Here is a 23970-nt window from a genome sequence, read left to right as displayed (position 1 = left end):
CTAACGTGGGGGAAAGCCAGCTACTAAAAACAAACTATTAGCCGAAAGTGATATGTGAACTGGGTGACATGTATTTGCCATGCCACCTTTACTGTCTTACATTTAGGCTATGAACACTGTCAGTGAGCGGCACACAGGAAGTACGCTGCTGGTGGAGTCAGAAGCTGCAAAGCCTGAGGAGGAGCAATGGTGCGCAGTGTAACAGTAGAGTGGAAGGTGGCCGTTAGGGTCTGAATGGGGACAGCCTGTGGGTGATGGGGGTAACCCCTCCTCGAAAGAGAAGGATGAGTTGGGGCAGTGGTGGGCTTGAGACACGTAGTGGGTTATGAGGAGGCCCCTTTAATGCAGTAGGGGTAGCAGGGAGCAGGAGACCAGTCACAGAGTCAAGGGTAGTCCCCTACAATATGGCAGGCAGAGTGAGGGGGCATTAGGGGAGGGGTGGGCACAAGTAAAGCCAATGTGGTAATGTAAATGTGCCTGAGGGAAGGACACAACAGAACAGGGAAACGTGGTAAAGACATTGAGGAGCAGTCCAATAAAACTTCCAGTACCAGCAGGGCTTTCAAAGTTGTATGAATTATTGGGACCCAAGCTACTCCTCACTGGTGAGGCCCAAAGAGGCTGAAACATGTCTGGGGATGCTTGCTGTCTCGCGCAGAAGGGATGTGACCAAGCAGTTCGGGCTGGACTGCCCCTTTTGCGGTTGGACCAAGCATGAATTGCATATCGTCTTTCCCAGTTTGGGATAGCCAGGCAGCGAAGAACGATGGTCTGGAGGGTTGCCCAGAGCAATAGAGGTTAAGACTAATTCTAAACCTTCCAGCCATCACCTCTTTTGTCATGAATTATTGGGAGTAACAAAGCCCCTGAGTATATTGACCTTGATAAAGTGTGACATCGTAGAGTGTTTCCCTTTATTTCAATTCACAGAGGAAGAATCCCCCCTGTGGAACTCGAATTGATAAGCCACTTTGCAGGCTATCTTGCCAGGAATGCATGGTAATATCAGAAGGAATTTTCATAGATGCAGGCAGCTCCTTGTCATGCCTGCTTTTCAACTTTCTAATGGCAATTTTTGACATGTCCAAATTTATAGAAAGCAGACAGTAATTTATCACCTATAAACCAAAATTGTTGAATTAGAGTACAGATAATGAGAAATGGCACATGAGGAGGAACACACAACTTGTAGGTGTTGTTTGGTTATTTGCCCACCCATTTCCGATGGCCATACTAATCGCTATGGCCATTCCCTCCCATTCCCTGCCCCTCCCACCAAAATCAATTGCTCATGGGAACTCTTTGAGCTCGCTTTAATTAAGCCTTACCATCAAATGATGCACCCATAGGGCCTGCCAGTGTTTTTTTCAAAGCCGTTTTCTGAGTGTGAATGACTTAATTAGAGCAGTAAACGCTGTGAAGAATCCTGTGGATCCCCCACTAAAACCCAGCGTAAAGTATCCTCACAGGTGGCCAGGGAAAGGCACGTGCTTCCTGATCATGATCTTAGGGGTGGTGTACTGGGGGAGTATCACCTGGGTGGAGACAGGGCCCACGGTAGTGAGGAGATTCTGTCGGATGAGACGTGGTATTTTTCCTCTGAAGGGAATATTCCTACTACTATGACAGATGAGGTTATGGCTTATTGTCATTTTAATATCTCTCAACCTCCTTCTAAAACTAAGGTGGTAAACCCTAAGGTTGTAACACCCAAACCTATTATCCTCGAAGAAAGAATCCTTTTGGTCCCTAAAAGCAAAGGTCTTCCACAATATCAAGGGTACACAACAAGGGATAGTTAAAGTGTTGCTTTCTCTACCATATCTTCCTCTAATAGAGTTAAAACCTATAGTTCCTCTATTAAAAATACTACGGAAATTAAATCTACCCTTTTGACTTTGTGTGTAATATTGACCTCCAGCAAAACCCTGGAGGTAAATCTTGCCACTTAACACCAACAAATCGGCGAAATTGGTGGAATTACTTCAGCAGTAATTCCGCCGCGGTAATGCCGCAAAAAAGCCCCATTGGGTCCAATGCACGCAAAATAAATGGGGATTTACACTGCTACCACCACTTTTAATCAGGCAGAAATTCCGCTTGACTAAGTGGTGGTAACTGTAAACTCGTCTGGTGGTATTTCAGAGGATTTACCTAATGAGGCCGAAAGAGCTGTACGCATGATATAAGAAATCCAGCATTGACCCAAGCTGAGAAAGCACAAATAATTCTATGACAAGACAGGAGGCTCATAATATGCATTACAATCTTAACTCTGAAACCACAGCAGCAAAGAAAAAAACTTTTACAAACAAAAAAGTTGTAAAGAACAGAATTAAATAGAGTTCAATGTCAATGTGAGGGAGCTCCCCAATCCATCATGGAGGACAGGTCATGCCCTGCAGGAGACCAATGAGCAGGGACCCTTCCTTATATAAGTCCATTACTCTAAACCCAACTCCTCTTTCTTTGCTGCTGACACCACAGCTAAGTCACTCCTTTTCGTTGTGTCTTGCATGTTAGTCAGTAGTGGGCCTTAGTAGTACATTAGGCCTTAAAAATGTGTAAATATAATGTATTTCTTAATTTTTATTGGGTTCCTCTATCATGTGAGGAATATTTATGGTTTTGTCATTGTATCTGGAAAGGCCGTGTGCGGCCGTTACTTTTGCTAATGTGTTTTCTTCTCACAATGTAGCGCTCGCGCTGGTATACCTCTGGCTATTAAACTTCTGCTTCTTTCCAGGCGCGCGCAGGCTTCTTTGATGAATTGCTGTCCTGGGAATTCCAGGTGCTGAAGGCTGGGCCTGCCTGCCCGGTGTGGTCTCATAGGAAGCTACTGTTTCAGACACGGTGCACACAGGCCTTTGTTGTTGTTTCAGGAAGACTCCTTGTGTTAGGAGACACTGGGGAGTACTAGGTCTGGTCCATGAGCAGCTTCTGCTTCAGTCCCGGAGCGTGGCCCCATTTCATTTCATTAATTTTCATTTCTTTGAGCGTATTAGCAAAGCCAGAGTCTGTGGCACAGCCAGTAAGCTTTGTGACTTGTACATGAAAAGTGGGGGGTTCGAGCCAATCCTCCTACTTCAAAATTCTGAAAGTGTTATGAAAGAAAAAGTATAATTTTAAAAGGGGCACACAGTCCTCTTTTTGTTGGTAAAGCTCTTTCAGTGAGCATATCTACAGCGTGCAGCTGTAACCTCCTTTTAAGTTGAAATGCCTCTATGTATTTTCTATATATATATATATATATATGGATGTATTGTTTCAGCTTTAACCTGGCACACGTGGCCCTTAATTGTTGGGAAGTATACAGAAGGCTTCTGTTTCTGCACACAAGTGAGATGGCTCAATAAGAAGGCTGCAGGTTTACCATGCAGAGGGACCAGGGTTCGCTTCCGCCATTTCCAGTGTACACATATGGATGTGTATATGTATTTACATATACCTATATATGTATTTATATATTTAAAAACGTGACTTTTAATTTTGTTTTTAAGTTGGTATTTTCAGCTTATATTTGACACTAGTTCGCCTACCGAAGAGCCTCATACGCTGCCAATCTGCAGTTTTATTTATTTATTTATGCGCTGCGCAGGGCATAGGTGATTTGCCTTCACTGTAGGTGCCATAACCTGCTCGGTTTCAGGTTCTGCCTGTGTTCTAATGCAAGGTTACCCCCTCCTGTACTGCTGGTTACCACACCCTGCTGGGGTGAGCAGTTTGAGGTGCACTTGCTCAGTGTATTCCTCCCTTAAACTTGGCAGCTCTGTTTAGGTGCTGCATGTGGCAGATGTCATTATCTTCCCTGTAAGGGTGCCGTCCACTGCTCGGTGGCAGGCTTTGCCTGTGTTCTAGTGTGAGGTGTCCCCTTGTGTACTGCGGATTGCCACACCCTGCTAGGGGGAGAAGTTTGAGGTATACTTGCTCAGTGTATTCCTCGCTTAAAGTCGGCAACTTTCTTTGTGTGCTGCATATGGCATTGGTGATTACCTTAACTGTTTGTGTGCCATAACCTGCTCGGTTTCAGGTTCTGCCTGAGTTCTAATGCAAGGTTACCCCCTTGTGTACTGCTGGTTATCACGCCCTGCTAGGGTGAGCAGTTTGAGGTGCACTTGCTCAGTGTATTCCTCCCTTAAAGTCGGCAGCTTTGATTAGGTGCTGCATGTGGCAGTTGTCATTATCTTCCCTGTAGGTGTGCTGTCACCTGCTCGGTGGCAGGCTTTGCCTGTGTTCTTCTGCGAGGTGAACCCCTCGTATACTGCTGGTTCCACACCCTGCTAAGATGAGCAGTGGAGGTGCACTTGCTCAGTGTACTCTTTTGCTAAACAATATATTTAAGCAGTGCCTGGAACACATTTGCATTTTCAGGATTATTAGTAGCCCGGATAGCTCAGCAGGCATCAGCTTCTATAAGGGCCAGGGTTCTGACCCCCGTGGGGGCATATCCCCTCTTCCTTGGGCATTTTTATATTATTTTATATTATTTTATTTATTTATTCATTAAGTACTTTAAAGAAAAGAGTGTGTGGAGGTTGTTGTAAACAGACCCATGTGGGGGGTTGTACCTTCCTCTCTAGCCATCACTCAGGTGTTAATCGTCTTTTAGTTAAATTCTGTCGCTCTTTACCTTAGTTAGTTTCAGGACAACTCAGTCCGTTCCTTAGGTTTTTCTTTCCCCAAGAACAATTGCTCCACTCAGTACCCGTGCTGATTAAGTTGCAGAATTTTCTCTCGACATGAGGAAGAAAAAATTACACGTTATGTCCCTATTGAGGTCTGCAGGGCTTGATGCTCTCTTTAGAGGGTGGCGTGTTTCCCTTACTCTTTGTCCCATTATGACATTCATTATACAATTTGGAAGGCAAGTTGAGCAACCATGTTCTGATTTGGATTAAGTGTTTTGGAAATGCTTGCTGGTATCAGAGGGAAGGGTTATCAAATATTATCTTTTCTAGAGCCCTCCCCATGGTTTTCCTCCCATGGCTTGGCCTGTTTTCCGCTAATCGTCTAGAGGTGTGTTGTAATTTCTCCTCTGCTCGAGGAGTGCAAGCAGGGTTCTGTACCCTCAAGAGAGGTGTTTAGTTTCTTTCATTTTATATTTTGAATACAGTACAGCGAATAGAGTGCTTGCTTTCAGATCTGTGCCATGCCTACTGATGCAGGTTCTTAATTTTGTAAGGTCTAAATCAGTCTTTCATCCTGTTGAGATTGATAAGTGAACTCCTCACACCACACACCGTTGGTAGTAGTGATGAGCAACACTTGTATACCTGAGGGTTCATAGTACTATATAAGTGCTATTTTGCTATGGGCAATGTGCTTATTTTTTTTTTCCCCTGCTCCCCATAGAGGCCAGTCAGCCTTACATGCATACGGAGGCTCAGACCTCAGTGTTTGAAGGGACAGTGGTCCCAGTATTCTTTCACAACCTTTCATTTTTGGGGCATGATAATTATCCCAAAGTACTTTCGGCCCTCATTCCCCTTCCCGCCATCCATGGGGGATTTGCATCATAATATTACACCTCTTGGAGTAACGCCTGATGGTTTCCGTTTTCCTTTTACAGGATTTCTGGCTCATGACCAGTGCAGACTCGCACTGAGCATTTCCCTCCCGTCAGTTTACTTTCCTTTGCGCCAATTTCCTGGTATTTCACTAAGTTAAGCGGAGCCCCCTTCCATGGGTTGGTTAGAAGTCCAAGAGTGTATTTATTTTAAGGGTGTAAAGTGAGGCTTTAGTGTGGTCCTCAGGGTAGCCTTCTTCTGGGCTGCAAGGTTTTCCTTAGATAAGTGGGGGAGGTTTCTCCTCCTTTGGGAAGGCACAATATCCCTTGGTGGGATAGAGGGGTCTGGGAGTCCTACTCATCTTCCATCCAAGTTATTACAGCCCTCTATCACAATGCGTTCCAACGTCTCTACATTAACTATCTCAGAAGGTGTCTGTCAGTGCGATTTCCAGAGGGCTGGGATATATTTAGTTAATGACTTGGTTCTCCTAGTCACCGGCATGGCAGGTAGACCTTTTGGGTTTTCACAGGAGATTGTTTTGCAATAAGGTGCCAGCACAGGGTGCTGGGGGCTTCAAGGTTCTTCAGATTGGCTAAGATAGAGGTTAGTCCTCTTCTGGTGAGCAACTTCATTTTAACTGTTTAGTGATCAGTTCTTTGCCATTTAGAGTATTTGCTAAGACTATGGAATGTAGTGGTCCTCCTTCGGTTAGTTTATGATCCTCTAGGGGATTTATCAACCATGGAGGAGGGAACAAGGTCCAAGCACCTGGCACATCTACAAGGGGGTTCAGATATCACTATAATGGTAGCGCTTGGATTTAAGATACATGTTTTCTCCTTGCCAAGTTCGGTCTCTTAAGGCTCAGGTTTTTGTAAATATCTTCCTTTTGTCATGGTAGCAGAGTCCTTCTTCAAGAGCTCGGGAGGTATGAAGGTCTCAGTCTTGGCGGTTTGGCAGGTTTAACTTTCCAGGTGGGGCCCCTCTCTTCCATTCTGCTTCTGCCTCCAGAAGACATACCTTTCTTAGTATACACATATGTCTGGGGACAATTGTGTGTTAAGTCTAGGTCGTCCTATTACAGATTAATAAAATGACCTTTTACTCCCATTTTACCTTTTATGAAGATTTGTCTTTCCCACTTGGTTCCCCGGTGTAGTTATGTGACATGACCTGTTTCTAATACGATAGCTTCCTTTAACTCATGGGATGGAACCTACAAAGCTATCACCCCTAAGGGGTATTTTTCTTTATCTCCAGGAGAGCTAAGTGTTTATCTTATTTTGTTTGCTATCTAGGTTCCCAAAGATGGTATGAATTTAAGTGTTTTAAATGTTTGATTGGACAACAGGGGAGTTTATTACTCCGATGGGTTTTGTCGTAACCTATTAGTATAGGAAAACTTTGTTCAGTGTTTTCCCTCCCTCTTTTTAACCAGTTGGTTTTGATGGCCTGTAAGGAACGCTGGAATTGGCACATCTTCCAGTTGTTTTTCTTGCAGTGGATTTGGCTATACCTTATAAGACAGTTATTCGGGCAGCCTAGCCTTGGGCAATTCTTTTGCGGTCAGCTGATTGATCAAATGAAAACATTTAAAACATTTTCTTCTCCTATTATTTTTATTATATTGTCACTATTGTATTGATCATGTTGTACTAATGGGATGCAAGGGCTTCAAACTTGCATAATATGAGCCTCCTGTCTTGTCATAGAATGGCTAATCCCCCACACTAACGTGAGATGGGGGTTTAGATTCTATTAAATACAAGGAGGCGAGTATTATCCCACCCTCCCTTGATATGATATGATATGATATGGCAGTTATGACACGCATATACACAGGTGTTTCAAGAGAGAACATTCTTTGGTTTGTTCTTCCCATCCACCCACCCTTCTTGCTTGTTGTTCTTACAGCTACGAATTGAGGTTCTGATTAGGAGTGTGGCTCACAGTTACAAGATGTGGAGTGCGTGGTACGAGAGCTTTGCTGGATTTGTCTTCATCGTTTATCATCTTATCTGTGCAGTGGACGTCTGGTTCAAGACAGCTACAGAAAGAGGAGTTGGGTTTAGAGTAATTAACTTATATAAGGAACGGTCCCTGCTCATTGGTCTCCTGCAGGGCATGACCTGTCCTCCATGATGGATTGGGGAGCTCCCTTACATTGACATTGAACTCTAATTAGTTCTGTTCTTTACAACTTTTTTGTTTGTAAAAGTTTTTTTCTTTGCTGCTGTGGTTTTAGAGTAAAGATTGTAATGCATAATGCTCGCCTCCTTGTCTTTAATAGAATCTAAACCCCCATCTCACGTTAGTGTCGGGGATTATCCATTGTGCATTATAAAGGAACACGGATTGTCAATAGCCAAGGGAGCATAACAAAGTGTGACAAGTGCATGGTGGTTAAACAAACCACAATACAGTGTCAGAAGAGTGTGACGATGTGAGTGAGGCAAGCCTCACTGCTAGGGAGAAGCAGTGGACTGGTGTTAATGTAAAAGCAGTCAACAAGGAATACTGATTGCATGACCTGTAATGGGTGGACCGAGTGGTCTGAAACTGCACCTAGACTGGGTGCCCTGAATGGAAAAGCTACTGAAAACACCAATAAAGTAGCGTATGTTGTGCAAAGACATTTTGGGGACTTTTAAGTCAAGTATTGGTTTGAAAGCTAGATGGTTTGAACTCTTGGGCAAGCAAACCCCTGTATTGTTTTGTTTGAAAGCTGGAAGATTTGAACTTGTGGGGAAGAGAACCCTTGTGTTTGATTTACTATTTTGAACCTGAGGAAGGGGGGCTGATTACAAGACACAGAGCTAGAAGCAGTTCTGAACTTTACTTTGAACACTATTCATTTTGATGCTGACATCTCTACACATTGTATACAGTTAGTTGTGAGGGCAAGTTTAGGTTGTGGAAACATACTGATGATTTATTTTGGACCTCCTGATGCAGACTATCCTTAGGTTTCTTTAGGTACAGTAGATCCCTTTTTAGCTTAGGGCAAGTTAGGCATTACTCCACCCTGTCTTTTTAAGTTAATAAAACTTTGTTGGAAAAACTTGAACCTGTTGTCAGTAAGAAAACCCAAGAGAAGGAAAAGCTGCGGACTGTGAAATGGAGTAGGCTCGGGTTGGGGGGTGGGCAAGGGGTAGGCAGCAGACATTGACGGATATATGAAAAATGTTGAAATACTATGACCTGTACTGTAAGTTTTGGTGTATGCGGATTGTGTTAAAATCAATAAAAATTGTTTTAAAAAAAACCTGTTGTCTGTGTCTGACTCACAGTTCACAAACCCTGCCTTGCCATGGCTGCACTGAGAGAGATGTGCTGAAGGTGAAGGCCATCCCAGGTGCGCCTAGTGGCTGTAATTGCAGAACCGTGACCGTGCTGAAGCCTGAGGCCCGTGGCAAGAAGCAAGCTGAGGGACAGTGGAGTGCAGGAGACTCCCAGGTGGCGTGGCCAGACCGGAGACACCCGTGTTGCAGAGGGGCACTGGTCCCAAGGGTGTCTAAAGCTATATTAGAAGAAGGAGAAGTTGGGAAGTTGAAGCAGCCCGAAACCGCAGTGTTCTTGGAGCCCTTGAGAGAAGCTTGGTGTTCAGGTTCACTCATAAACCCTTGCCGGTAACTGTTACCAGCTCTAAATTGGGTTGCGTAAGAGTAGAAGCGAGTATAAACTGTTTGTCGTTGTGAAAGCTATTATTTACAATGGAAATGTATCATGCACACTTCTAGTAAAATTCATAGTGCTCGCGTGTGAAGAAAAGCCTTTAATTTCTCATTGTATAACTTTTAAATGTTACTGGAGTGGTTGCATGTCTCCATTGAAAAGGGGGAACGCTTTCTGAAGTACTCCGAAAAAACTCTCAAGCTCGACTTTCACATTTGTTACAAGATCTTGCAGCATCAAAGGAAGGTCATGTGTGACCAATTGTAATTCCAGACCAGAGTAGAAAGTGTCTCTGTGTTAATACGTGAGAATACAAATACTTACAGATACTTAAAGTTGAAGATCTACCTCAAGGAGTGGTCATGTATGTCTAAAATGATTTTGCCTTTGAAGACTGAAACTTGTAACCCTCATAACAAATATTCTTAAAACGTGGAAATTGTGTTAATAAAAAGAACAAGCATTACCCAAGCCAAGAGGCGATCCCTTTCTATAGTGAAGAAAACCATGTTTAAATCAATCCACCTAGCTGCCGAAGTTGTTAAAGGTCCAGTGACAGCTTATACACGTGAGACATTGTTATCCGAAGTTGGAAGTGTGGCAATACAGCTTCAAGGTAGCTACTGGAACCCAAGAAGGTGTGTACAAAGCTGGGGAAGGGAGCTGGGTGCTTGTAAGAAGATTGAGCAAATAACCTGTAATGCTGAGACTGTTGAAGTTGGGAGAATGTCAGTGTAGAAGCAGAGGCAGATTATCCTTGTGGTAGTGAGGCAGACTGAGAAGCCAAAGAGGCTGCCCTTCTCTTGGCATATAGGCAAGAAGAGTGCATTGCCTACCGGTAGACGGAGTGTCTTGTCTTCAAAATGCCTACCCATTATAATCTATAAAGTTGAAGCAGAAATACAAGAACTATGGTTGTGTATAATACTGTCAGTAGGTGTCACATTGAGGTTGGTTGAAGTAGTGTCATATTGTGGAACCAATGAGTCTGTTTCCACAGTAACAGTAGTAGAAGGTGGTTGTCAAGAGGCGAACAGCCCAATAGGAAGCATCCTGACAATTATGCCAACTGTACTCCAGAGGTTATGAACACTTGTAGAATTGTAGAAGAAGTGGCTAATCTATTCTCTGAACTGTGGTAAAACAATCTTAGAAGGAAGACTTTCAGTATTATCATTGGTGCTATTTCCTTGGCTGAAATTGGACTGTTACCAGTGGATTTTTGTTTGGTGAGCTTTTATTTCATTTGGAACTTATAAGAACTGGTTCAAGACTTTATTCTTCTGTTTGAACATTTGGGTAATTGACTTTGAACAAGTCTGGGGAACGGATTTACCCAGGACAGGGGAAATTCATCCAAATTACTGGTTGTTTGTTAATCATTCATGTTGTTAAACATTTACTTTACATGTTTTCGTTGTTTAGTGTGAGAGCCTGTTTGTTTCTGTTAGGAGTGTTTCCCTTAGCTCTTAGACTAGGCAGGGAACTAGTAGGTTTAGCAAGGATCTATTTGCATCTTTTTCTGTTAATAAAATGTTTTATTCTGAGAAAAATACAAGCAGTTTTCCACCTCACATTACTGACCCCTCACAACGCGCTAGTGGCGCAATACAAATGCCTTAACCATGTTTGTCTTCAGCCACTCGATTTATGAGCACTGTGCATGTCCTTCACTGAAGTCCTGTTAAAAACAAGCATTCGCAAACAGTTTTGGCTTGTTTATAAGTACTAGGAATTTACAAGGCACTGCTATTAGATTCCCAGGTACTCGCACCATTTTGGACCTGCTACAATAAATGGCACGTTAAAAACCACTACACCTGGCAAGCGCCTGTCCCATGCCTACACAAAAGCCCAGACTGTTCGCATTGCCAATGCTTATTGTCCCTTATATTCAGTTAAAGGTATAACAGTGTGTAAAGCACCGGAGGTGGCTATCTGTACTCCTGCTCTCTATATGGCAGAGTAGAGGCACAGAGCACCCCAGGCAAGATTCTCTATTTGGTATCGTGGACGAGCAGTCAAGGCTTAAGCTCTCAGGAGGTGATGCAGGCTGGTTCTTAAGTACAGTGTAGTCCCCAAGCACCCACAAAGGAATGTGCACACTATGTTAGTGAAAACACAGTCTTTATATAAATAAGTTTCACATTATGTACACAATTACAATAACACACTTTGTACTCTGGCAATAATATAATGGCAAATATATAGAGGTCTATGTGGTACCACTCAACTATCGATTCCTTTGAAATGCATCAACTGCTAACAGTTCCTATGGCATACTAATCAGATTATAAGAGGAATCAACAATAGACACAGAAAGAAAGCAGGTTAACTCAAGCAATGGCAGAACAGTCCCCCATCTACCTAGAGACAGCTCTATGCGAGGATCCCTCCACCTGGGCAACCTGTAAATAAAGCATATTGACAAGCCCAGTCCAATTATGCTTAATGTAGTCTTGATTCCTTCTAAAGGTTCTACGACCCCAAAGTACCTGGTTTTGCCGAGTTCTTCGGTGAGTCGTCGACGGGCCCTACTTGAGTGAACTCCCTTTAAGGCAGGAGCCAAGGGTCATCGAAAGTGAAGAAAAGGGTGAACACTGTCGTTGCGGCAGCAGCTTCGGGTCTTGCGGTGCTCGTTGACGATCGGTCAAAAACATCCTGCAAGCTGAGGCGTGCGGTGCACCTCGACGACGAGTGTTCGTTGCCACAAAGAGTTACTGAAGAACTTTGGCCCAGCAAGGGCGTCAAGTCATCAGCGTCTCTGTGGTGTTTGGGTGGCAGGAAACCCACCAGCGGATTCTACTCGGTCATCAGCAGCCTTGCCTTTCTCTGGCAGGACAAAAGCAGTCGATGGGGATGAGCAAGAGAGTCCTTGTTTTAATGTTCTTAGGCAAGGGAGCACTGCGGCTCTGGTCAGTGACGGCGGTCATTGACAGTGATGGACTTCACTGTCCGGGCGCTTCACTTCATGATTCCGTAGCGGTCCCCATCTCCGGTCGGCAGCCTTTCGAGGGTCTGATGTCCAGGGAGCTTTGGCAAAGATCAGCTGGTGCACAATGGTCCCTCATAGCTCGGGAAGAGGTCTCCTAGCCAGCTCCTCTCTTGGATCAGTTCCTTGACAGTCACGCGGCTTTCAAATTAGCGAAGGACATCAGCAGCAATCCTTCTTCCAGTGGGCTTCAAGGTTAAGCATCAAGTATCAACTTCAGCTTCTGAACGATTTCCATCAGTGAGAGGCCCCCAGATATACTGTTGATCTCCCATTCACTCTGCTGGGTCACACTCAGGCAACCAATCATTCAGAAGGGCATTCAGGCAGTCAGGCAGCCAATCAGGCTCACAGTGCATTCAGGCCATTCTTCTCCATCCAGACTTCTCCATCCAGACACTCGCAACACGGAATGTGGATTCGGACAAGCACTCTGCCATTCAGGACTCCACACTGCATTCATACCAGTTTCGGGCAGGGCTATCTCAGTCATTGTGTCAACCACCAGATACTAGACACCCATAACATGAAATGCATATTCGTCACACACTCCATTCACCCAGGTCCCACCCCATGGGCGTACCCACAGCATACAGTCATTGGGAAGGCTCCAGCTGGTCTGGCCTGGACTTCCCCACAATACCATAGATGGAACTTCCACCCAACAGCCAGTCAGGGGGAAGGCAAGGTAACAGGCAATAGAAAGCAAGAGGCCAAAGAGGCCATCTTGTTTCCTATCAGGAATCAACTGATTCCAATGGCAGGGCCTGTGTATCACAAAAATGGAGGATACTCAGAGCAGCTGTCAAATTCAGCATGGAGCTGCCACCAGCCCGTACCCTGCTCTGTGGGCCACACACAGGTGCCCAAAAACATACACTAGGAGTACATGATTGTACTCCCACCCATGGGTGCCATGAGTGTATCCCAAGGGTCTGTTCACCACAACCAAAAAGAGGAAGAGCCGCACCGCCAGGAGTCCCACATGAATTCCTGCGTGGAAAACAAGGCAGAACATACATGATAAAGCAATAAAGGACAAGGATATGGAGGTCCTGTCCCTCCAATGCATTTCCAGCATCACATAGTGACCTTCCAGAAATGTTCTACTATTCAAGTCTCATACATGTGTCAGGAATGCTGCTTGAAAATAAAACTCGCACATATATATTTTAAATACGAAACGTGCTTCACAGGCTGCACATTCACCAAGCACACTGAGGAAATGGGGCATTGATATGCTAGGGTCCTCTGTAGAAGGACATCATGATTATACGCTGACAGTGTAACTCCTTTCCGTGCTATTGTGATCTCGTTGATATTCCTATTTACTCACACAATGCAGTGCAGGTATTTCAGGGCTCATAGGATAAGTGTGAGAGGCATCCGTTTCCAGGTATTACACAGAGCATTTTAAGTGGGGTAAACTAGGTAGCTAAGTATGATGATATGATATGATATTTTTTTTGTATCACACTCATACACACGTGTTTCAGAGCGCGACGAGGCAACGGATAAAAACAACAACTTGTAGTGTAGCCAGCAGGATGGCAGGTGCGAGGTTAAAGGCGCAGACAAGGGGTGTCTGATAAGTGCAGGTAAAGAAACTGTATGGTTACAGATACAGACCCAAGTGCAAGGGTTGCCAGGAGGCAGTGCAGGTTTGTGGCTTGTTGGGCAGGGACCTGGGCCCGAAAACAGAGGGTAACTAGGTGCATGGAGCTGAAGCAGACAGATCAGCAGGGGAGAGGAAGAGCGAAAGCAGAAGCAAAGAGGAAGGTCTTGAGGTGCTTCTGGAACCGGAGATGGTTCTCCTCAAGTTTCAGAGTGGCAGGGAGGCCCCAGCTGTTCCAGAGAGAAGTCCCAGCTGAGGAAAGAGATCTACCCCCAACTAATTTCTTGGAGAAGCGACTGACCCTGAGGGAGTTGGAGGTGGGGGAGCGAAGAGCGAAGAGGTCGAGTGGGAATATATTTAATGAGGGAGAGTTGAAGGTATTTCGGACCTAGGCCCCAGAAAGCCATGTGGACAATGCAGAGGGTCTTGAATTTAACCCTTGCAGCCACTGGGAGCCAATGAAGAGATTTCAGGGCTGGGCAATACTATCCTAGGGCTTGAGGCTAAGGACAAGTCTTGCAGTCCTGTTCTGGATGAGTTGCAGAGTTCGGAGTGTAGAAGCAGGCAGATGTAGAAAGAGGCTGTTGCAGTAGTCTAGCCTAGAGAGAACCAGAGATCTAGATACAGTGAGCTTCTGGGAGAAGGAGAGGAAAGGAAGAATACCTCTGAGGAGGTGCCGTTGATAGACTTCTTAGAGGCGTCAGAGATGTGAGGAGAGAAAGAGAGTGTGGAGTTGAAGAGGACCTGGAGGTTCTTAACCTCACAGGAGGGAGCAGGAAGAGGGCCAAGGGAGGCCGGTGAGAGAGTGACAGGAAAGGCGGGTGCAGGTGTGCCGATGAGGAGGTCTCTGTCTTACTGGTAGGTAGAAATTAAGTGCAACAAATTGCCCCAGATGAGGCATCAAGCCAAACATAAAATTCTGGACCTATGTGACCAAGTGATCAAGATAGCTAGATGTGGTTAAGTGCTGCACCTGCTGTTTCATTACCACTATCTGTAAAAGGGAAGCCAGAAACTTGGCTGAACAGAGAAGCCTTCCGCAGAAGTAAACCCACAAAACACACTGTAGGTAGACTAAAGTTTCTTTAACACCAAGGAATGAGTGGGTACCAGTCAATGTCTGTCCCTTGGATGATCCTTAATAAAACAAATTCAATAGGGGTGAAGATGAAGGAAGAGGCTACTCATCCTTAGCCCAAACCTTGCTCTGGCCAAAATTACTATTGCTCTGCGGGAGTACATGGATCAGTATTGGGCTAAACTGTCTACTCTGCCCCACACTACAATCAAACAATTAGGGGCATAGGGAATTCTCCACATTGTTTCATGTTTCTGTTTTTGGGAATTAACAGCATTGAGCTAGGCTTTTTGCTGTTGAACAGGGAGTCTGGGTCCTTTGGCAATGGGCACGCCTGTAGTGAAGGAGCAGCAGCATCAAGCCCAATGATACAGTGCTGTTCAGCAGCACATCAACTTGGGGTTATAAGATACTGGGGGCAGCTGGCAATGTTGGGTCTGTGGAGCTGTAAGACTCAGAAGCCTTGGGTGCAGAGAAGTAGAGACTAGACTGCGGTGGTGAGTGGACTTGGCTGGCTCATCATTGCATCATGATACTACTGTGCATCAGCTTGGAGCTTGAAAAAGCTGGTGACAAGGCGGCAGTGTCAAGTTGCGGACACTAGAAGATTCTGCGGGTCTCAGATGCAGAGACAGCAGAGCTTCCAAATTGGCATCAAGTCATTCTAGGAGATGCAGAGGCAGATGGGCATGGCGATTAGAGAGGATTCCAGTGCTTCACGTGCACCAGCTTGGGTGGCGTCAATGGTGCCAAAACTGGTGTTCGGAGATATAGTAAGAGAACTAGAGGTCCCTTCCTTGAGACTGTGGTTGCTAGGGAGCCACATCTAGGGGGCTTAACAACAAAGTGAGTCCTTCTGCTTCACACTCCAGGAAGCTTGGTTCGCACCTTGGCTTGAGATTCTTCACCTCCAGTGAAAATGATTTGGTTACGGTGCAGCCAGACTAGAAGGATAGGTCCAACAGCAGCCACTCCATTCTTCCTTGGGGATGGTTAGAGGGACAGACCTTCTCTCTGATTTTGTTGTCTTCTGCCTTCACTATCCTGCCAGAGGATTTTAGGATAGACTGTATCCCGAACAGGGGCCTTCTTCTTGTCTTCTTGTCATTGTGGAAATCCAAAGATGAATCCAAAGATGAATCATAGAATGAGGGAGTTGCCCTTTGCCTTATGACATCACACCCAGGGTACCTTGCTCATAGGAAATGGAGGGAACAAGAAAAAGGAAGAGAGCCCTACAGAAATATAGATGATGGGACCCTTCTCCAGGCCTACCGTTCCTCTCTGGCTACTCTAACTCCGCTGACTTCAAACACACTCCAGTGGTCAGCACCCAGGTGTGATGGAAACTTCTGTCATGTTAGTGACTGTTTTTGAAGCACAGTTCTCCGGAAATCCCCAGGTGGACACTCCTGTGCTTTTAGTGGGAGGTGTTAACCTTCTTGTAGGAGAATCAAAAGGGCTGCATCCTGGCTATTGTTCCAAATGGCTGTAGTGGAAACAGTCACACCAGATACCAATTCACAACACTCCTTTGATAGCTGGCCTGGCTCAATGAGCTGACATTGGTGTGATATTAGATTGTTGTGGTTGTGCTCTTATCAGTCACCATTCCACAACTTGGCATGGCTTATATTTAAAGATGTATGTGCTACCAGAATATAATTATTACAATTTAGAGGAGGAGAAGATTGAAATGCTATCTATGCCTGCATAAATGTTGTGACTGAGCAGCTGTCTGGGATGCACCTGTGACTTGTGTACCTGCCCTGTGTCACTTCAGGTAGAGGGTGCCTTCAGGCTGTGCCGGCAAAGACGCATCTGAGCACTACAATATTTGCAAGGAACATTTATGAAAGGGGTGTCTGATTAGTTGACCTCCCTTTCAGCAACAGAATTACCCACATTTTGTATGTACATAGAAATAAAAAACTCAGGCTATCCCGCCCTTGCAGATGGCACACAATCACACTTGCAAAGACTGACCTATAGAGTTTCTGTACTGTTCATATTCAGATCCTTCCATGAAACAGGGGAAGATTGCTCTGCTACATGTGGAAGGAAGCAGAAACACGCAAGGAAATACAATTCATTTTAAAATATGAAGGGTAATTCCTTGTTCACATACAAATAGATATATGCTACTGCTAAGCCTCACATTCATCTCTCTCTCTCTCTATATATATATATATATGTATATATATATATATATATATATGTATTTATATTTGTGAAAGTGGTTTGTATGTTCGGGGTTGGCTCCATGCCCATAACAGTTGGTGGGCTGAAATGTTGGCCCATGGTCGGTATACCAGTCTAGGGTGTACTGGTGATAGTGGAATTTTACCAACCCCACCCATTCGCCCTGCACAGGGCAGGGTCCTGCTCTGTGTTATCAGTATAGGTGATTTCGGGAGATTGCAATTTTTCTGCTGTTCCAAAAATAGGAAGTTAGGACACAAGGTCGGCATACCAGTCTAGGGTGTACTGGCACTAGTGAAATTCAACCAACCCCCAACCATTCGCCCTGCACAGGGGTGGAGCGGAGTCTGGCCCTGTGCTATCAGTATAGGCGATTTTGGGAGATTGATGATTTTGCAATTTTTCTAAAATAGCAGGTTATGCCACAATAGAACATACACAAGGCTATAGCAGACCCCCACGTGCATGTCAGCTACATACCCGGCCAACACCGGGTCGTACTGCTAGTATTTTTGTAAGGTATAAAATGAATGTGCTTTTAAGTCCCACATGTATTGGCTCACACAGTCACTTACAGTGCATACTTGCAGCAGGATGACACTGCCTGGCAAAGCATTCTCTGGCAGTATGAAGTTAGTAACACAATCACAACTCACATGTAACCTGATGCACAGAAACACTACACATTTTCCAAACACAGAGAATATGGGGACATCTTTTCTTGACGGGTCTGTGTTCAGGGTGAGGAAGACCCAGTCCCCTTCATGTACACTCTGCTGATGCAACCTGTGCCTTATCTTCATCTTCAACTGCTACTTTGGGGTATCCCGTACAAATCTGCTATTGGACCTTTACCCCATAATGAAATCGAACACTGTTCAATGGGGTACTTGAAACTCTACTAATCTTCCCCATTGCAGAGCGCAGTGGAGTTGCAGAGATTGCAAACATGTACCATGGGAACCATAGAGGATCCTTCACAATTTATACCCGGGGTCCGCTTTGCACCCAGTGATCCACTGACAGCAATAACCACTGTAGATCTTCAGTGATTAAATCAGTTGGGAAATCATGTGGGATTTCTAGTAGAAATAAAGGCATGCTTTGGTGGGGATTCAGTCCCACACAAAATGAAAGCTCACAGTGTATCTTGTTTCTTGCAGGGGGATTCGGGTGGACCGCTGGTGTGCCAGTCTAACAAGACATGGATTCTGGTTGGAGTTGTGAGCTGGGGAAACGGATGTGCGCTGCCAAATTACCCTGGAGTCTACACCAATGTTTTTGTCTACCTTGACTGGATAACCCAAAGGGCAATGGATGCTGTTTCAAATATATACAACAGCTCAGACACTGGGGGCATCTTTATCGCGCCCACTTCTACCAGCACCTCCACTTCTACCAGCACCTCCACCTCTACCAGCACCTCCACTTCTACCAGCACCTCCACCTCTACCAGCACCTCCATTCTACCAGCACCTCCACTTCTACCAGCACCTCCACCTCTGCCAGCACCTCAACCTCTGCCAGCAGTTTCAAGAGTGGGGGACAGCCCACATTCAGGCTTTCCTATGCCCTGATCGGTGCTACCATCCTTTCAGTTTTGCACTGCATTTCTTTCTAGTGTACCTCAGGGACTATTTTTGTTACTTTTCTGCAAGCAGACCTCCCACTGCAGAACCAGCAGTTGCCATCAACTTCAAGGTTATCCTCTCTGAACCTGTTAGCTGCATCTCAGAAATATTACTTTCCGTTAAAGCTGTTTTTTTAAAAATACATGAGCCAAACTGATAGCGCTAAGATGTCCCACTGTCAAAGCACAACCAAGGGCATTTTGCACCAGTTTGTTTTACTGGGGTGGCAAGATTAGTCATTATCAAATAAAACAAGCATTGGCAAAGCCAACAGTTTTGGTTTTCGTGTAAGTATTAGGCATTTGCCAGGCACTGCTACTAGATGTCCACCATTTTCCAAGTTAATACCACTATGGCGGTGCCTGGCAAGTGCCTTTCCCATGCCTACACAAAATCCCAAACTGTTGGCATTGCCAATGCTTGTTTCGTATTAATATTGGCCTTTGGTTACCAACATTATCTACGTGACTAGCTTTGTCTAGAAAAAGTCCTCTAAATGCCAAATTCCTCAACTGACTCTGAACACTTGTTTCCGAAACAACCAGCTCGGGCTCATTAGACGAAGTCATATGTGTGTTGTCCTGAGGCATGCAGCTAGTTATTCTATGATAAAGCAGTTATGCTGCTAATGGAGGCAGCAAAGAAATACACACACCATTGCCATTAACTATACTGCCACTTGGAACATGCCATATTTTACACGTCTGAACTAATTGTGGGAATTGCTCATAAATGCTAAATCAATACTAAACCAAGCATTGGCAAAGCCAATAGTTTTGGGGTTTGCAGTGGTTTATTTAATTTTACATTTAGAAGTGGTGGCGTGGAATGGGAGTGGTGTGATGGATTGTGGTGTGGTGCCATGGGGGCGTGGTGGTAGTGTGGTTTGGAGTGGTGTGTAGCGGGGTGGTGTATAGCAAGGTATCTCTATCTGGTGCCCTGCCTCCCTACCCCACCGAAGAATATCCTTACGTGCTGTCCAGGGACTGGATTAACAAAACAAATATTGCCTGGCTGCATGTGTCTGCATCACAACCTTTCCACTGTTGTTGTTTTACAGGTGTAGTGATCCTCTTTCTAAGGGAATTTTGGCTTGCTTGCTCAAAGCAAGCCTGAATTCCTTTAGAAAGAGACCCAAAACATGTTAAAAAAAACAATGGTGTGAGGGCACAATCAAAACTAGGTAAGAATTTGTATTTTTTAAAGTTGCTTGGGACGTGGGGTGAGCGGACTGGGCTACTTCTTTAGATCACGACATTAAATGTGCGTATTGCAGCGTGCTAAACGGTTTCAGTGGTATTTTGTAGATATAACCACTTTTTTCAGGGCTGCGGTCCCCTTGTGGGCATCGCAGTCAGATTGAGGCACAGACTGGCTCTTGCGCCCTCAATGCACAGTGCTGCATGCACGAGAGCCAGAATAAAAGGTAATCAGGACTACTGAACAGTTCTAAACCGAAGAAGTAATCACGACTAAAGGGAATTGAGGCAAGGCGTGGCACTGTGCATTGAGGGCGCAAGAGCCAGTCTGTGCGTCAACTGGAGTGCGGTGCCCACAAGGGCAACGCGGCCCTGAAGAAAGTGGTTATCTACAAAATACCACTGAAACCGGTCAGCCCAAGAGAGGGCTCCTGCAACCTCCAAAGTACTCAGGAGGTTGCACCAAAGCAACCTCTGTGCATAGTAAATTATGTACATGGCTCCATAAAAACACAGAGCCTTGTTTTTAGTTCTAATTTTTTATCATTAGTTTTTAACAATTTTGAAGCCGCAAAACAGGGTAATTACAAGTAATATGAACCCTGTATGACTTCCAACCTGTCCGGAGCCTGATTAGCAACGCCCGCAAGGTGTTTTTAAATTAGCCACTTTTTGCAGTCCTTCACATTGCTACTACAAGTTAGGGCAGGCCTCTTCTTCTATTCACTGCACCCTAGGGTTAAGTGCTCACAAGAGGGCTTAGTAAGATTGGTTGGAGGACCACATAGGATGTATTTATGGACACAATTGAATAACTACAACTAAATACTTAACCTGTTTCTGTAATGTATGAACGGGTTTGGGTTAGTTACGGGTTAGCTACCAACCCCCATTCCCCAAGTGTGTTTTCTCTACTGATATTTCAATCCATAATTTGTCCACTTCATGCAAATACAGTCGACAGTTGCTCTTTCCAGATCACCGTAACAGACATTTTTTGTCAACTCGTCCGTCCTCTACTCCTTATCCCCTGTCCTGGTAATAAACAGAACTGCATTGCTTAGTCCCATGCAAATACTCTTTGCTAGCTCTTGAAGAATGGGTGTCCATTTTCAAGGGACCACTTGTCAATCATTGACAAATGAGCTTTCCCTCTGATTAATCCACAGTAATACAGATTATTGCTCCAACAGCCTTGTTTGATGTGGAATAGCATGGAGTTATCACTGCTTGCACTCCAGTGTATGCGCGTTAAACCAGGATTCAGTGAAAGAAAATGGCTACCTTGTGGAAAAAAGCACATACTCTACACCAAATCACATCATACTGACATCACTAACATATTGCACATACAATCAGGTACTGCTTACATCACAAAACACTTGACCATCACCCACAAGTACGTACATGGACATTTTCAAAGACATTTTGCAATAAGAACATATCTTTAACAGTAAGTTGTTTCGTTTTAATACTAAATAAATAAATATATATTACATACCTTAAACACACTAGTATATATTTTTCTAATTAAAAAACAAGTAAAAAAACCTTTTTATAAACATAAACTTATAGCAGACACAATTTTGGAAGTAAAAATGGCTGTCAAATTCAGCAGGCAATACTAAGGCAGGGAAAGAGTGCACAAGTGGGGTGTTTTTGGAGGAAAATCATATGGATTGGAAATGGGTGTTAAATTGATGGACCCATCCCCAAACAACACCAACACCAAAAGCCCATGTATCTATTCTCATTTGTCATCTCCATTGAAAAGTATTACAGACCCTCATTCACATCTCCTATTTGAAGCTCTTATTTTAGAGCTTTTATTTTAATGACAACAGTTTTGGCTTAAAGGTAGCGTTTACAGCACCACCTAATAGCCAAAACTAATATTACCAGTTGATGTGTGGTATACCAGCCAATTGATACGAATTTCAGTAGATACCTAGACTAAAAAAAATACCATGTGTACCATACAAAAACATTAGACAAACCATTATTCACGCTACTATTTGATTGGATACTGTATAACGGCCATCTTGTTTTTGATTGGATTTTTTGGTTCCACGCAGTCCCTTCCACTGGAGGAGTGTATCACTTGAAAAAAAGAGGTGGTCTTATATCCTGAGAGGTCTTCCAGTTGATATAGTTCCCACCCCCAGAGCTTAAGCTAGTATGCTATCCCACACCATGGCAGCCAGTCCACTATATTTAAAAATGATTGTCTAAGTGTTGTGTGTGTACATTTAATTCCAAAAGTTGTGCTGAGAATGTGTTAAACTCTCTGACTTGCCATTACAAGTGAGAACTACTTATAGGCTCTTTAATATAACCTCATTCCATAAATGCCAACATGACCTATTGCATTGGAGAGATGGTAGTCTAGTCCTGGTTTTATCTTTGTTTTCTGGGACTTGTAGACCTGGGTTTATTGTGGGGGAATCTGGGATTACAAGCCCCAGAAGGCAAAGTTAAATCCTGGAATGAACACCATCTCCCGAATTGAATCGGGCATGTTGGCAGGTATGTCGTTCAAAAATGTACTGGCAAGGCTGACCTGTTAGGCTTTGTACTCTGCACATCGACAGAAAAAGGCACTGACACATAGTTTTTTACAACATAGTTTTGCAAAAGGGCAAGCATTCTCAGTGCACTTGGGTTTTTATATGTGCCAGGTTGCAGCCATAAGCAGCATGGAGCAGCTTTTATCTGTAGCAGCAAAATAATTAATACATTTTACCATTAGTACGTCATCAACATAAAATGCTCCTCCGAAATCTGCAAAGGTCTTCCCATCTTTCTTTAGAACCCTGAGCAATGGCCAGTTCTGAACACACTCCAGAGAGTGATGACTTCTCCATATTGGGAAGTGAGATGATGCTCCACTGCCCATGTTGGAGGAGGCGAGTGCAGAACGCGGGCCCAGACAGAGCGTGTCTGCTAGATATTTACTCTGCTTGCCTATGTGCATGTGCGCTGCAGTTGTAGTCCCGTCACACATGGGCATAGACTGTCATCCCTAGTTATAGAATCAGTTCTGCTGGTGATGGTGAGCCTAATGAACCGCAGGCATCCTGCTGGATGCACCAATGTCACTTCTGGAGTTTGTGCAGGAAGAGCCAGAAATTCTACCTGCACATTCCATCGTAGTTCTCCCAGGTCAGGGCCAAGGGTGACTGTATGTCACTCATTTATCTCCCCAAGTCGTGGCTTTCTGCCAGTAGAAGACAGAGCTGAATGATGCAGTGGATCATAGCAAGTTATATTGATATTTTGAGAGTGTGTGTGCTTGTGATATGGCATATTCCCCGAGGCATTGTTAAACTCAAAATAATATTTCCTAAGGGCAGTGTAGAAACTGAGAACGCAATGTGCTGAATTAGGGCAATATTAATCTGACATGGCACTTTTAAAACCAGCTTGACTTTTTTCTGGAGTAAATGTGAAACTGGCATTGTAATTTCCTTGGGACAATGTCTAAACTAGCATGCCAATGTACTTAATAAGGGCAACATGACACATGCATTGTACTGATCAAATTTGAGTGGTATAATGGTTTAGTGGAAACATGGAATTGATATGGTAATTTTCTGGGGGCAATTTAAAAATGGCATGACAATGTGCTTAACTGTGGCAATGTAAAGCTGCCATGGTACTATTAAAAACCGCTTGCAATTTCTGGATGCAATGTGAACTTACCAATGTAAATATGTGGAATCAATTACTGGAATGACAATATACGCAATAGAGCCACTGTGAAATTAACTAAGCATTTTGGACCTGGCATTTTCTGTCACAATGTGAAACTGGCATAGTTGGTTTATAGGAATAATGTAGGATCTGACTTGACAATGGGATTAACTTGTGAACAGCACTGCTGAAATTCACATAACAATTTTCCAAAGGCATCAGAGAAATGGGATGGTATTTTACTAGTTGCAATAAGGATAATGGCATGGCACTGCTTGAGTGGGTAATACTAGCATGGCACTGTTGAAACTCAAGTGACCTTTCCATAGAGGCATTGCACTCATGACATGATAATATTCTAGAGGTAATGACGTT

The 23970-nt window shown here is 44.2% G+C and overlaps 1 protein-coding gene across 1 annotated transcript in view; it reads left to right on the top strand.

The window, feature by feature from the left end:
- LOC138580919 (serine protease 33-like) overlaps positions 1–20062 on the top strand; it is a 393743-nt gene extending 373681 nt beyond the window's left edge. The window contains exon 6 of the mRNA XM_069651851.1: positions 18236–20062. Coding sequence (XP_069507952.1) covers positions 18236–18649 — 414 coding nt within the window. The 3' untranslated portion in view covers positions 18650–20062. The remainder of the gene's footprint in view (positions 1–18235) is intronic.
- Positions 20063–23970: the final 3908 nt, after the last annotated feature.

The sequence above is a fragment of the Ambystoma mexicanum genome, chromosome 3p, assembly GCF_040938575.1.
Source record: "Ambystoma mexicanum isolate Mex_15411 chromosome 3p, UKY_AmexF1_1, whole genome shotgun sequence".
NCBI classification, from domain to species: domain Eukaryota; kingdom Metazoa; phylum Chordata; class Amphibia; order Caudata; family Ambystomatidae; genus Ambystoma; species Ambystoma mexicanum.
The sequence above is the reverse complement of the archived record's forward strand: the minus strand, read 5'-3'. Positions and strand labels throughout refer to the sequence as shown.